The sequence below is a fragment of the Diorhabda sublineata genome, chromosome 7 (assembly GCF_026230105.1).
Source record: "Diorhabda sublineata isolate icDioSubl1.1 chromosome 7, icDioSubl1.1, whole genome shotgun sequence".
Classification (NCBI taxonomy): domain Eukaryota; kingdom Metazoa; phylum Arthropoda; class Insecta; order Coleoptera; family Chrysomelidae; genus Diorhabda; species Diorhabda sublineata.
In genome coordinates, this window is record NC_079480.1 from 15,215,650 (window position 1) to 15,231,086 (window position 15,437).

Here is a 15,437-nt window from a genome sequence, read left to right on the forward strand (position 1 = left end):
CACTTTTTTCTGATTAAACGAAATGTCATGAAATTTGACACATAGTCTTTTGAAGATTGGTACTTCATGAACGTCATATGGATTTGACAATGGCAGCGCTATCTGTGTGTCAGTCACACGCTTTATTGAATATCTTCTATATATCTAGAAATGAAACAAAAATTTGTACATAAGTGTACGTACAAAAAGTTAAAATGAATGTAGGGTTTAATATTATTTTTAACTGATATTATTTGGATGCATAGACGATTTAAAATAAGAATATAAAAGAGAATAAAACGATAAAAGGATTGTTCAAAACGAAAAGAAATAGGAATTATAAAAATATCTAAGAATCTAGACAAATTGATGCTTATATCCTTGCCAAACTTTTGAACTCTAACGCATACGAATGTAATTTTATTCTGATTTCGTGCCGATCTTTCTGTAACTCAAGACTACAACTACATATCAGGAGTTTTTGCTATTTTAAGCGTTGATTTACTTTTTTGAGATCCATTTTTGCGCAAAAAGTTTCCCTTGTTCGTCAACCATATTCTCCAAGTTTTCCCAACAAAAACTCAGGTGCGATTACAGAAAATGATTATTTAATTATATAATCACCACAATTGGTTAGAAATAAAATAAAATAAGCAACAATATTCACAGTTGTATTTTCTAAGCGGCTTTCAAATTGAGAATCTTGCGGATTTATGAGCCAAAAAAATATTCTCTTTTTGGATAGATTTTAAATATGATTTTGACAACCGATGAATAAAATACTGGAATTTTTTTTTTTGTCATCTTACAAATATCTCACTTTATTTATGTTTCAGTTTCCTCGTTAGACACATTTCATTGAGCATTTCATTAATTTAATCTGTTGAATGGAACGAAAGAATAAACAAATTAGAGATGGATACAATATTTCAAAACGGCTTCTGTTCATTTATACCAGTTGTCACCACACATATTAATATTTATATAACAAAAGTAATATTTCTAACATGTCTATATCTGAATCGAAAACAACATAAAATAAGTATAACTATTGGAAAAAAATTAAAATTGTTTGTGCTATTTTGTAATTTACGTCATTGATTTACCATATTTTGAATTAGTTTTATCTTTTCGACCACAGGGTCTACTCACAGCTTCACCAATTATTATTATTATTTTTTTTTTTTCGGAAACGTATTAAATACCTGTTTCTTCGGTATTTCGATTTGTGTTTTTGTATTTAGTTACGACATTATGATCTCTCAATAGACACACAAAAACCCAGTTAATACTCCAATCTAACCTTAATGGCAAGGAAAACATTCTGGTTCCAGCGTGACGTCATGCGCGTCAGTTCAACATGTGTATCGTAGTTGTTATTAGTTGTGGTTAACAAAATAATAAAAATAGCTGTACTTTTGTACATTTATGTGTAAATATAGTAAATCAATTTTTTATAACAAGTTTGGGGAGAATTGAATAAGCTTCGATGATGAAAAGGTTCGTCCATGACCTTTAGTAAATATAATTATTATGAAATCTACTTTTTGCGTACAGGTTTATTATAAAATAATCATTATTAATTATCCCATTATACGTAATTGATTTATAAAAAGTTATTTGATGTATTCAATATTTAATTCCCACCTCTATAAATTACTACGATATCTGAGTGTAAGTTGGTAGCTTAGTCTCTCCGCAGGTCACGTTTCCGGCCCTCGGGCCATATGAACGTACGTATGAATGCTCTATAGGAGAATGTGAGGGTGGCTTCCCTCGAACAGTTTCCGGCCTATGTCTAACACCCCTCGCACATCTTGTCAACGTAGTTTACTGGGGAATCCTTGGGATTTCAAAAGACGGTTTACCTGAAACCCACTTGGCCTGAAGAAACGTTTTTATTTCTATTTTTATAACTGGGTTATATGGGTTGGTTTTTTTATTTTTCTAAAAAATCTATTTTAAATTTTGGCAAACGGAAAACAAGATTGAAAATTTATGTCTTAAAAATTATACGAAACATAATTTATTAATTTCAAATATGCTTTTGACTTTTGACGGGAAACGATTGGACTGATAGCGAAAATTGTAATTATTCAAAACTCATGAAAACCAAAAAAATCTGAATATCATGTATGTTGCCTGTTAGAAGTAGTTCAAGGGGTAAATATTAATCGAGATAATAAGGGAAACTGTTTAAGAAAGTGAGTCATGAATACCACAAGATTTTTTTTTATTTTTTTTTATTTGATGCACTAATTCACTCAAAAAAGAACATTTATCATTGATAAGAGGAAAATTATTCTACTAAAATATTTTTTCGTGTCGTCTACATGTCGGGAATTCAATTGCCCTTTTTGAAAGCCCTTGTCAAAAGACAGATATAATGGAAATGTTTTCCTTATTGGATGTTAAATACATTTTAACCTTTTGTAAATTTTTACCTGAGGGAAGATAACGTGGGTGCATTATACACTTGTTCTACTACGTTTTTACGATATAACATATACCTGATTTATCAATGGGCATTGTGCTGATGCTGTAGGGTGATACAGAACACATTAGAAGAAGAATTTGAGCTTTTTTTCTTCGTTTAAAGTAGGTACTTAAAAATATCATGAGAATATTATATTTATCCTATTTTTTTGGTATTTTTTTTACTTTAAAAGTACGATGATTTAGTAGAGTTAACAGAAACATTTCATACAACGTTCTTTGCATGCATCTCCCCGGAAAAATATTTAAACTAAATTATTTTCTGTCATTATTTTCAAAGCTTGTTCATTTATCTTGTTCTCTTGGGTAGATATATGAATTTGATATGATAAAAGACTTATGGTCAAGTAGAACAACTACAATTAGGTATTGCTATACCTAACAAGCAAAATCCTCCTTGAAAACTTTTAACTCATCGGTCATGAGACGGCGAAACGAACTATAATCAGATAAAAACGTAAGTAAATTATCATTAATTGTAAACTTCGAAATCCAAGTTGGGATTATAGCACAAAGATCCAAGGGTGGATGTATATGGCAATTATGAGACCAATCATCACTTATGGGGCAGTGGTTTGGGAGGGGATTAGATTGCTTATGTGCAACTAGGGATGTGGAATCTTGCCCAACATCTGCACTAGAAGTGATTCTAGATCTCCCACTTCTCCATATAGTACTGAAAAGCGTGGTAGAGAAAACAACAGTTAGAATGTTGACAGACGGAATCATCAAAGGAAACCCATTCCTAAATAATGTCAAAACTTGGGACTAGCATCGAAAAAGTTTAGCTTCGAGAAAAACTTCATCTCAATAATAAACTGTATAAGCAAATGGAGTCGAAACACCATATACCAGAAATGGTATATGGATGAATCAAAAACAGCAGACGCAATAGTGAAATAATAGTGTACGGGGAGAATCAAACATTCTGTAAGCCTAGACAGCGCACCAAGCATTTTTCTAGCAGAAATTTACGCAATTGAAAAATGTGTTTGGTTTAATCTAGAAAGGAACTATACCAAACAGAAGATCATCATCTTGTACGATAGTTAAGCAGCCATTAGAGCTCTAAGCTCCAATACCATAAAATCCAATCGTTTGGGATGGCGTAGAAAAATTAAACGAGCTACACAAGAAAAATAAAATTACCCTACATGGATTCCGTGAGACACCGGATAGGACGGAAATTAATTAGCTGATAAGTTCGCTAAATCGGGGGCAGAGACGCTCTTTATGTGACCCGAACTCTTATGTGGTATCAGCTACAGAATAATGGTGGAAGTACTGGAAAAGAAGGTAGATATGAGTAAAAACAATTATTGGGACAACCTACAAGGACTGAAACAGGCAAAGACTCTTCTGGGAAACTATAGATCTGCAGAATGTATCAACATAAATAAGAATAATCTACGAATACTATCAAGAGTTTTATCGGAGCACTGTCGTCTCGACAAACACCTAAAGACCCTAGACCCAGCGGATAATGCGAGGTGCAGATTTTGTTGCCAAAGGAGGCAACTTCTATCAACATTCTTTCGAATTATGATACACTAACTAACTACACCTTGGAGCGCATCAAATAGAACACGAAGATCTCTACCAATTAAAACCATCCCACGGTCTAGACTTTTTAAAAGGAGTGGGATTAATTGATCATCTGTAAACACTGGATCCTCCAGTATTGCTGCAAGATCCTGCAAGGTCGCAGTGTATGCGAGACCCCAAATCCATACATACATACATAAAGTAAATTGATATTAGTATCATTTCAGAAGTTTGAAGTGCAACTATATCTTTTTGGAGGTCTAGAACGTTCAGCATTTCCCATTCCTCTAAACCATTTTTATTTTTCAAATTGTTGGTGTTTCGCAAAGCAACTCTTGATATGAACTATTTCACCTCACAACTTTCTTCTCTAAAAACGAGCTTGATCATATTTTGATAGGAGTCAAGTTACAGATCCATCAATTACCAGCCCTTATATAACCCGTACTATTTTCCAAAATTTCACGAAATGTACCTAAAAAGATTATAAAGTTATGACTTTTGTAAGGAAATGACTCTGATACTTTTTTACAGGACGTAATTATGCGATTCGTTCTAATTTCGTTATCCTTAGACATCAGTCCGAACCACCAGTTTAAATTTCGACAGCAACATTCAACAATCGAGCAATTACATGGATTAACTGAAAAAAATTAGGAATGACCTAGAAGTCACACGTTACTGCACCGCTGTCTTTTTCGATGTGTCGCAGGCTTTTGACAAAGTATGGCTTACTATACAAACTAAAAGCTAACATGCCTCAAGATTAACTGACAGGTTTTTCCGAGAAAGTTATCAAGATGAATATCCTTTAATAGCTAGAGTGCCTCAGGGTAGTGCGCTGGGACCCTGATCTAAACAACTGCACACACAACAGTTGCTATAAATGCCGATGTTACTGCAATATTTTCATCTCATACAGAAACAGTCAATAAAACTTATGTCCCAGATATACCACAAGCGGATGACGTTAGATAACTTGGTTTACATCTAGATCGAAGGCTTACGTTGGTATATCGACCAAAAGAAAACAACTCGGTTTAAAACTCCGCGACATGTATTGGTTGTTCGGAAGGTACACTAAACTAAGTTTAAGTACCTAATAAACTGTTACTTTATAAAGTAATCACCAAGCCAATTTAGTGTAATGGAATACAGTTATGAGGCATTGCATGTAACTCCAAATTTTTAATTCAAACTATTAAGATTGTTAATGATTCTTGGTATGAGTCTAAAGGCGTGATACGTAGGGATCTAAAGGTTCCTTAGAAAAGAGATCATGAGATATATCGCATCTTATGTAAGTAAGATGCATCTGGCGGTTAATCTACTGAACAAAAACATTTGATTTAGTTCATAGACTTGAGTAAATGTTGAAATAAATTTAAGTAAATGTCAAAATAGATAATAATATTAATGTTAATTGGTCTAACAGATTGTAAAACTTAATAGGTGTTAAATTATTTATTTATTTATTAAATTATTCGTGTCATATTCATTTGGGATCATTCCTCCTGAAAGTGAAGATTTGTAAAGTAAAATGGTTGCAATAAAATAACGATTTTGAATATATATAAAAAACTCATCTTCTAAATGAAATAATAAACTTGTTGGTTAACTTGTTAAGTGTAGGAGACGAGATTCTCGATATAAATCTGCAATAAATTACATCGAAATTGAGTTATTAGCATATACATTTTTCTCACACTGTAAATATAAAATATACATGGGAATGGTTGCTTGCCCGGCAGCTTCTTTCCTTAACATTCAAAAGGAAATCATTAAAATGTTGACAAACTAAAATTGAAATAAGTTGGACCGGACCGGCCGTTGATTTGATTATTTTAAAACTGAGAATAATGATAGTATTTATCAAAAGTCGTTCCTCATTATTTCTAGTAATAAAATGAATATAAAATAGTCGATAATTTATGCTTTTTATAGTCATTTTAGTTTACAGTTTAGTTCCGGAAAATATCAAATCAACCACACATTAGTATTGCAATAATAGAGCTTTTTTGTCAAAAAATTGTTACAATTTGAAGACAAAAGCTTGTAAAAACTAAACAACAAACATAAAAATAACTAAATAACGATACAAATAAAATAAAATTTCGATATACAATACAAAACCACAATGAATCACAAAATTATAGATAGTAGTTAGTATAAAAGTCCGGAATCAAATTAGAAAGCACAGTAAATACCCCCTCAAATTATAGTGGAATGCGGGAAAAGATGATATCGATTTGATCTAAATTGGCAAGTGATGGTGCATTTTTTTGATTGTAAAATATTGAGCACTTAACTAATTCTGAACGTTCTGTACGAAATTAGGCAAACAGAAGTCCCTGCAGTGAACCCTGCTGTGTAATCCGAGCAAATATCTAACAGCTCTATTTTGTAGTTTGAAGATTCGCTCAAATTGAGTCGCACCACACGTACCCCAGAAGGGAAGGTCATATCGGAGATGCGATTCAATAAGGGCATAATAGACTGTTAAGGAATGGATAAGTTCAGTTCTTTGGAAACTGAAAGAACTTTAGATAAGACGATAATATGTAACGACCATCATCATGGAAATGTCCACAACAATCCTTAAGAATTTTACAGATAAAACTCTGGTTTTAGAAACGTTGAATCTAGAAAATTCGAAGTCCACATCACCAGAGAGCATGTTCCAGTCAATTGTTTGACAACTGTGCTTGAAGTTTTAAAACAATACTTAATAATTTTCGAGAAGCATTTTTAGTATTGGAGAGACCTGAATTAAAGACAGTACAGTGGATTCTGGATCATACGACAAGATCTATAGTACTAGAACTGCTCTTAGTTATTCTGGTTGGAGTCGTTATATGCATTTTTGCAAATACAATCTTTACAATTAAACAAAATTACTCTAGACAGGCCAAACCTGTCAATTAGAAACGACTATTGATGAAATAGTTTATAGCAAGGACTAAAGCTGAGGATACAAGAATAAAAACACAAATAAAATGGATTTTAAAACAATGAAATTTTGTTCAAAATACTATAGTGAAGATAAATATGAAAAAATTAACGATAAAGCGACACAAATCCAAATAGAAGAATCGAAACAAAAACAATGGGACGGATTCAAAGTTGAGGGATATTTATTGAGTCTAATTAAGAATTATAAATAGCTAACTTCGATGAAGGTTCTTTGTTACTTACTCCAATCTCGCAAATTAGGAAAATAAACTCAAAATTTCAATCGTTTAATCAAAAACTTGATTAAAGTTTGTACAAATGTGTCATATTAAAACTTTTTGTGACTGATTCCGACTCTGGAGTTGTGGATCTGTCCAAAAAATATAGTAAAATTTAACGGAGTTTTCTGTTAAAAAAAAATCTACCAAACCACAATCACATCCGATTTATATAATCGGCTAATTAATAAGCTGACCGCTGATTTACATCTGAAAACAGGTTTCGAAGAGCTTTATATTAGTGGACATCGATGGGAAGGAAGCTCGTCAGATAGTGCACGAGGTTATTAACATCTTTAACAGGAAAGAAGTAGTAAGATCATCGATTATTATTGCTCAAATTTTATCATCGTTGATTATCGATTCATATCGTTTTGTTTCACTATTTTCAATGAATACATGATTATGTAACACTCTTCGTACTATAAATTAGTTTTCAACATTTTGTATCAAGTTCTGTGTTTCCTACATGTGATTTTTATGTCACGGATATTGTCAAAAATAAACTTATAAATAAGATAAGATCAGTTAGAGTAGCAGGTCATTTCACTTTATCCCTTCTTCCAATCCTTCAAATTGAAAAGGATCTTAAAATTGAAGCACTTCTATAGCCAAATATGGTGTTGTTGCAGACTGTAGTTTACTTCTTCTTCTTCTTTTTCTTCTTCTTCTTCATCTTCTTCTTCTTTTTGTATCGAGAATCTGTACTGGCACCAAAAAGCGCAAGTCAAAGTAAATCATGGTCTAAATGAGCAAGTTCGGATTCGCAGAGGAGTACGTCGAGGTTGTATATTGTCGCCGCTCCTGTTTAATATATACCCTGAAGCCATCTTTCGAGAGTCACTTGAATATAGAGACATTGGGATTAAAGTCAATGGAGTCTGGGTCAACAACATACGTTACGCCGATGACACAGTACTGATTACAGATAATATAGATGACCTACAATAATTAATTAATATAGTAGGCGGACATAGCCAAAACATGGGATTAAACATCATTATCAAAAAAACTAAATTCATGGTTATCACTAGGGAAGCGAATACGTTTAGAAAATCTAGCGTAACATGTAATGAAAAACCTATAGAACGGGTAGAAGAATTTAAATATCTAGGAACATGGTTCTATGAAGAATGGTCGTCGGGCGGTGAAATAAAATGCCGAATTGAACAAGCTCGAAGTACATTCATAAAATTTAAAAATGTATTTACATGTACCGACTTTGATCTTGATCTTAGACTGAGACTTGTGCGGTGCTACGTTTGGTCAGAGCTTCTTTACGGGATGTAGGGTTGGACCCTTAAAGTAAAAAACATCAACAAATTAGAGGCATTCGAAATGTGGGTATATCGTAGAATCATGAAGATAACATGGACTGCCAAAGTGAGGAATGACGATATTCTCAGGCGTATCAATAAAGACCGTGAACTCTTTAACATCGTGAAGAAACGAAAGATTGCATATCTTGGCCATATAATGCGAGGCCATAAGTTTCAATTCCTTCAGCTGATAGTCGAGGGCAAGATTGAAGGTAAGAGAGGATTGGAACGGAAGAGGATGTCATGGTTACAAAACGTGAGGCAGTGGACGGGTATACAAGATATTCAGACATTGATCCATACCGCTAGAGATAGAGAAGCCATAGAAAACGTGGTCGCGAACATCCATTAGTGGATAAACATTAAAAGAAGAAGATATTTGGAAAAGCGATATTTGTGGAAAATCTAGATAGATCATGAAAAATATGAGTTTGAGCTCTTTGCTTATATAGATTTCGATCATATAAATTTCGTAGAGCCGCGATGGACCACCATTAGAGACTAAGGTCTGCGGTGGACGTGACAAAAAATGGGAGTCCACCGGATCCAGCAAAATTTTGGAAGTGGTCTATGAAACAAAAAAGTTCGGGAGCCAATTTCGTAGACTTTTTCGATTGACGTCAAGTTTTAATGATGTGCATACTTCTTATTGGGTCTTTATTCTGTTGTAATGTATATATTATACAGGATGACCCTCCTAAGAACCGAGACATAACAGAGATGCGTATAGGGGAGCCCAACATATATAACGATTGGGGGGCAATTTACTTTGTTTTATCCCTGAAGAGTTATAGGGATTTAAAGTAATTTCGAAAAAATGTAATGTCTTTTCAACCCTTAAAAATACCAAATTTGGTACACTGTATAAGTAGGAGGTGATTAGTGGTAACCAGTCAGTTCGTTTTCTTACCATAGATAATTTTTAGTCATGCTTCGTCATTTTCAAGGAAAAGTGTCTGTCTACAAAAAGTTCTAATTTGTTCAGATCGTACACTTATTTGAACAGGATACTAAAACATACCTGTTCCTTCTTTCTCATCTTTCAATATAATGAAATGTTTGTCTTCGAGCAACCACGTGATTAGGAAACCTCTTGCTATATTTTTTCACAGATCTTCTATAGTTTCCTTAAGCTAACTTATTCGCCTCTACTGTATAGATTATTATGCGGGACACCCTGTATAAACAAAATAACATTTTGAATATACGTTCTCTAATCATTATTTTAGATAAATAATTTTTTTCTAATGTTCAAATTTTGATCAGAAATCGTTCAGATACGAAAATAGAAACAATTAATTAGACATTATCGTTTGATTGATTTTTAGTGTAATTAAGACAATTGGTTTTTTTTTCGTTTGAATATCTAGTATTTGTTGACGTTGACGTTGACGTTCATTTTGGTATACATTTGAAAAAATATTTATTGAAGAATCGACATTTCGTTTTTGATTATTGTGGTTCACTTTCTTGGAATCAGTTGCGGATCATTTTTTTTTTATTAATTTACGTATTTCTCTAGTATCCAACCGAAAATACTCTCGTAGAAGTCCAAATGAAAAAAGGACAACCTCTTTCTAGAGAGTGGAAATCGAATACACTACGCTTACTACGTCAGTTCCGGTCGTGGCACCCCGCGCCGAGACTATTCATTCATGAATTTGTTTGGAGGGGAGGGCAGAATGTTCCGAACTAACACAACTCTATTCATTCTGTGGCTGTTACACAGGTGCGCGTTCTTTTCTGTACTGTTCTGTGTTTTTTTCTTTTCAATACGTTTTGTTGTTCTTCGTTTCGCATCACTGAGAAACTTAGTTGTATATTCTTTTGTGTTTGTCAACGTGGATTTGGTAATTTACAAAGTTTTCGTAAAAATAACCGTGAAACTTGATATACTTGTCCGTCGGTGAACTTTCCTATTTCAAGTTTAAATAGATTTTGATGTGTGAAAGGAACAAGTGAATTTGGACTGTTTTTTTCTCGTTTCTGGAGTGGTCAGATTGTCTGTGATCAAATTATCTCGATCTGACATGTGTTTTGGATATTTGAGGTTAGGAATGAATACTAGTTTGACAATTTGCGGTTTGGTGGATTTTTATTTGTTTACAATAATATTATACATTTACTCATTCATAATCGAATAAAATAACATTTAGATTTGCTTCGTTAACAAAATAAATTGTTTTTAAAATAAAAAACTATCAAAAAAAATTTAAACCTCTTAAAATTGTTTCTAGGTGTGAAATATCAAACTTTTGCTAATTTTGCTAATTTGAATTTAGACAAATAAATATTATTTGAATTACTAAGAATATGGATAATATACAGGGTGAACTGTTAAATCATTTTCTATATTGGCTTCAATGTATATTACATAGTTCTAAATATGTCGTGCAGAATCTCATATCTCAACATTTACTACATCCAATATTCATAACGTTGTATGACGACGTCTTCAGAAATATTTCATGTGGTAAACTAAACAGAAAGAAATTTTATTGAATTATCGAAATAGAAATCCACCAAATGTTGCTAGAGACATAAATAATATTGGAATAGATTTTTTTATTACAGAAGTACCTGAGGATAGTGCGAGAAAAAATTAAGTTAATCATTGCCTCGGATGATCAAGAATCGAAAAAATACTTAAAAAAAGACACATTACCTAACCATACCGAAAACAAAAATGACATTTCTTGTGATATTACAGTGATATATTTATTATAGTTATAATATTTATTATCTAGTCAATGTGCATAGACATTTTAAGCGGTATGGGAATAAAAACAATGAAGGCTTTCAGCAGGCAAAAAGGTACGTTTTAGGATAAAAGTATTTTAATATTGACAAATCTGATCAAAAGTTTTTTTATAAAACAAAACTACCAAATGTTTCTAGAGCTTTCTCCCGTGACTGAATTCTCAACTGCTATATAAGTTGGGTTAATTATAGTTTATCAAATCCACGGTACCTATCACAAATCATATATCTGCTATAAGGACGTTTTGATCAGTTCCAATTACAAATCTTGTTTGAACGTAGAAATTACAGAAACGGCCATATCATTCCAATTATACCACAAGAAATTACATAATATGGAGCCTTGCCAAACAAAGAAAACACAAACATTTTGGAAAAAAAAAATTCCTATTTCAACTTAATCTCCTTATAGCTCCATGCGCTTTTTCCAGAGATGTTCAATAAGACCTGTCAAGCTCCTCAAAATAGGCATTAACTGCCTACATCACCTATCCTTTATTGGAGAATCTTTGACCACCGAGACATTTTGACAAGTCTGGGAACAGAAAATGATCCGAGGGGGGTTAAATCTGGCGATTAGATTGTATGAGGTTACAGTTCAATTTAGGCTATTGCAATAACGGTTTTGTTAGTGGGTACATTGTCTTGATGAATCGACACTTTCTTCGTGGCCAAACGTGGCCGTTTTTGTTTGATTTCTTCGCCACAAGTTTGCATTATATTTGCTGTTGATAGTTATAAGTGATGGATGCACTGTGAATAATTGCCAAACACTCGTTGAAAACATCTTCACGCCGTTTTTTTTTCATTATGAGCAAACGCAGCACCCATCTTGCGCACAGCTTTCTAATGCCCAAGTTTTCAGTTAATATACGATGTACAACGCATTGTGAAATATCTACTAGCTCGCGCACTTTCTGTCGACGATCATTCAGTTGATTTTCTTTAACATTTCTGGAGTCATCACATCATTTGGTCGACCACAACGATGCTGGTCTTCGCAGGTCTTCATTTAGACACTGCTGCCCAATATTTTACTGTTGATAACGAAGAAGCAGTCTCATCCAGAGTGAAATCTAGTCCATCTTTTATATTGGTTGAGCTTATACCTTTCAAATAAAAGTATAACGATGACCAATTTTTTCCATGTTTACAAATTCACTGAAAACGTTCACTATTAATGGCTGTCAAATAAATACTAAACAACTTGAAACATATAAAGTATAAAGCATACTTTCTAATACATTAGTAGTTTTCAAGCACCTACCGCCATCTTTAGGTCAAGCCAGGTATTTTTGGGACCATCGTCCTATTACATCATAGCATATTTGGGAATACACAAAGATTTGTACATTCTTAAGGACTAGGATCCCAGATCAATGAATACATTCAGAACAGAACAATATGAGGTGTTTAGCTAGTCCCAGTAATTAATTTCACGGATGCTACAAGTTAAATCCACTGTTCAATATTAAAAATAAACAAAATAACCTAAATCCTAACGTCGATCAAAGTATATAAAAAAATTTATCTTACGATATAGATTTCTTAACGATTAGTGTAAATAGTTATATATTAACACACCCAGTATGTAGATATCGCATTCGGCATGGGAATGAAAACAATGAATGCTTTCAGCAGGCAAAAAGGTATGAAACGGCTATATTTAATTTCAGTCTGAAATGTTACTACTCGCTGACGACGACCGAATGTGGCAAGCAGATGTGCGCTACAATGATCGTACCAGATCGAGCATATGTGTGATTATTATGGTCGTTCTACACCATAATATACTTTCCACCTTCTTTAGGCGACAAAAAAAAATTTATTCAAACTAACTTTTTAGATGTAGTTAGATCAATTTGAAAATATGTTAGTTATTTATCTTTTTAATTCAATTAATTACACTTTTGATAAATTTTTTAGAAGACGCCATCTGAAAGTTGTTCGTTCTGTATTCATTTACAAACCGAAAGTTGCGTTTTGAGTGTTCCATGTAGTGAAAGTGACAGTTCCGTTCTGCAAAACACTTTCGGAACGTTCTGGAGTGACTCTAGCCACTTCAATGTTGACAGTTGACAATTTCACATCGATCATTTTTCATAACCTAGAATTTTTTGATTTTTTGAAATTATTTATTTTATCCGTTTTTTCTAAATTAATGAATAACAATGAATGATGATGAAAAAGAAAACATCAGCGATGAAGAGTTACTCGAATTCACACTACCTGATCTCATCGAAGAAAGCAATGCGGCCTTTTTTAATTCGATAAACCCAACGGAAAACGTAGTACTCTCGCAATAAAACAAGATGTTCACATCAACAAATATCCAAAACTCATCCATTTCCTGAAGAAACAAAAACAAAGGATACACTGCAAAAAAAAACAAAAACTTTAACCAGAGAAAATATAATAGAATTCTTGTTACATTCACCCGATGAGACATATCTCATGTGGAAAGTATATATTATTATTTATACGAAGAGTGGTTTTCTTTTAGATTTGTCTTATAATAGCCGAGGTAGGTGGATTACGACGGGATGAATTCACAAAATTAAAATTGAATGATATTCAAGATAAAAATGATGTTTTAATTATAACAGTACCAGAAACCAAAACTGGCAAACAACGTATCTTTGCTGTAACAAACAAAATTCGTCTTGGTATAAATCCCCTCGAATTATTTCGTAAATACTTAGCATCACATCATCACACAAATCATTCAGTGTTCAACCCAAGTTGTGGGATTTCATACCTTTAGTAAGATACCATGTAATATAATATCTACATTTACAGAATCCAGAAGATTATTATTTATTATTCTATTATTTATTTTCTTTCCTTAGTGTAATTGAAAAAGTTTTGGAACTTATGCGTCGTCTAAAAAATGTTGTGTACGCCGCGGCTGATATACTACTTTGTTGGACTCGTCTGGTCATACAAATAACTATTATTATTACGTTGTATAGGTGCAAACATCTTCTTGTTCTATGGGAATAAACTGTTTTTATTTCATGATTCCTCATGGGGATTAATAACTTATCAGTCTGTTTTCTGCTTATATTTTTATCAAAATATGAAACTTCTATGCTACAAGCTTTGTTTGTCTTATTTCCAAATATATTAGGGATTTTTTTTGTTCTCTTTTATGACGAAATTTGTAGTCATGATAATCGTTTTATAACTGTCTCGTAACCTGTACAACCACAGAGCTTTTCCTATTGCTTATTTTGATACCTTGTTCGTAATAATCATTCGAAGATGAAGAACAAAACAAGTTGAGTTCTATGGCTCTAGTTTTATACAGGTCTAGAATAAATTATTTATTATATGTGTCTAAATGACTAACAATGTAAGGAAAGCAATCTTTTGGAGTATCGTTAATATTTCCGTAATTGTGTAGTTTTTTTCCAGTGTAGCCGATTTTTTTGAAGTAATGACCGTTGCTGTGATTTGTTTTAATAAGAAAACAAACGATTATTCACAAACGTACGTGGAAATGAGTCTTTGTCGGTGCTTATGAAGTCTTTCATCGTAATTTGCTATCCCTAACCTTTTATGCGATTGCCTGTATAAACTTGCTCCGATTAATTCTTATCGGCTAATACTTGGGATAATGAAAGGCTACTAACCTTGACACTAAAGTAATATGTCATTATTAGACGTTCTTATATATATATATATATATATATATATATATATATATATATATATATATATATATATATTAAAATTACAGTCTAGATATGATAGCATTCGAAATAATTACTCACTTAAAGTGTTATCTGAAGTATTATAATTAGTTGAATCCGTATATATTTCTTATTCAGGTTTATATATACAGTGTCGAGTCGAAAATTTATACTATAAAATTATTTTCAATGATACCGTGGTAGTGGCCAATAGCCTATCAGAACTTCAATCTATTGTGGACATTATTATATAATATAGCGACCAATTCAGCCTATATATGAATACGTCCAAGACCAAACTATTAGTCTTAAGTAAGTTCGTCAACCAGCAATGCGACCCAAAACTCGAAATCAGATCAATAATTGAGCAAGCGCGGAAAACTCTGAACCAAATGAGAACACTTCTAGCAAAC

At 32.7% G+C, this 15,437-nt stretch overlaps 1 protein-coding gene across 2 annotated transcripts in view; it reads left to right on the forward strand.

The window, feature by feature from the left end:
- LOC130446537 (protein c-ets-1-A-like) overlaps positions 1-15,437 on the forward strand; it is a 242,736-nt gene that overhangs the window by 131,581 nt on the left and 95,718 nt on the right. The window contains exons 1-2 of one of the 2 annotated variants that reach the window (XM_056782854.1): positions 10,269-10,619; positions 11,144-11,383. The exons of the other annotated variant lie outside the window; for it this stretch is intronic. Of the exons in view, the coding sequence (XP_056638832.1) occupies positions 11,320-11,383 (64 nt within the window). The 5' untranslated portion in view covers positions 10,269-10,619; positions 11,144-11,319. Of the gene's footprint in view, positions 1-10,268; positions 10,620-11,143; positions 11,384-15,437 lie in introns of those variants that run through there. 2 annotated transcript variants of the gene reach the window in all.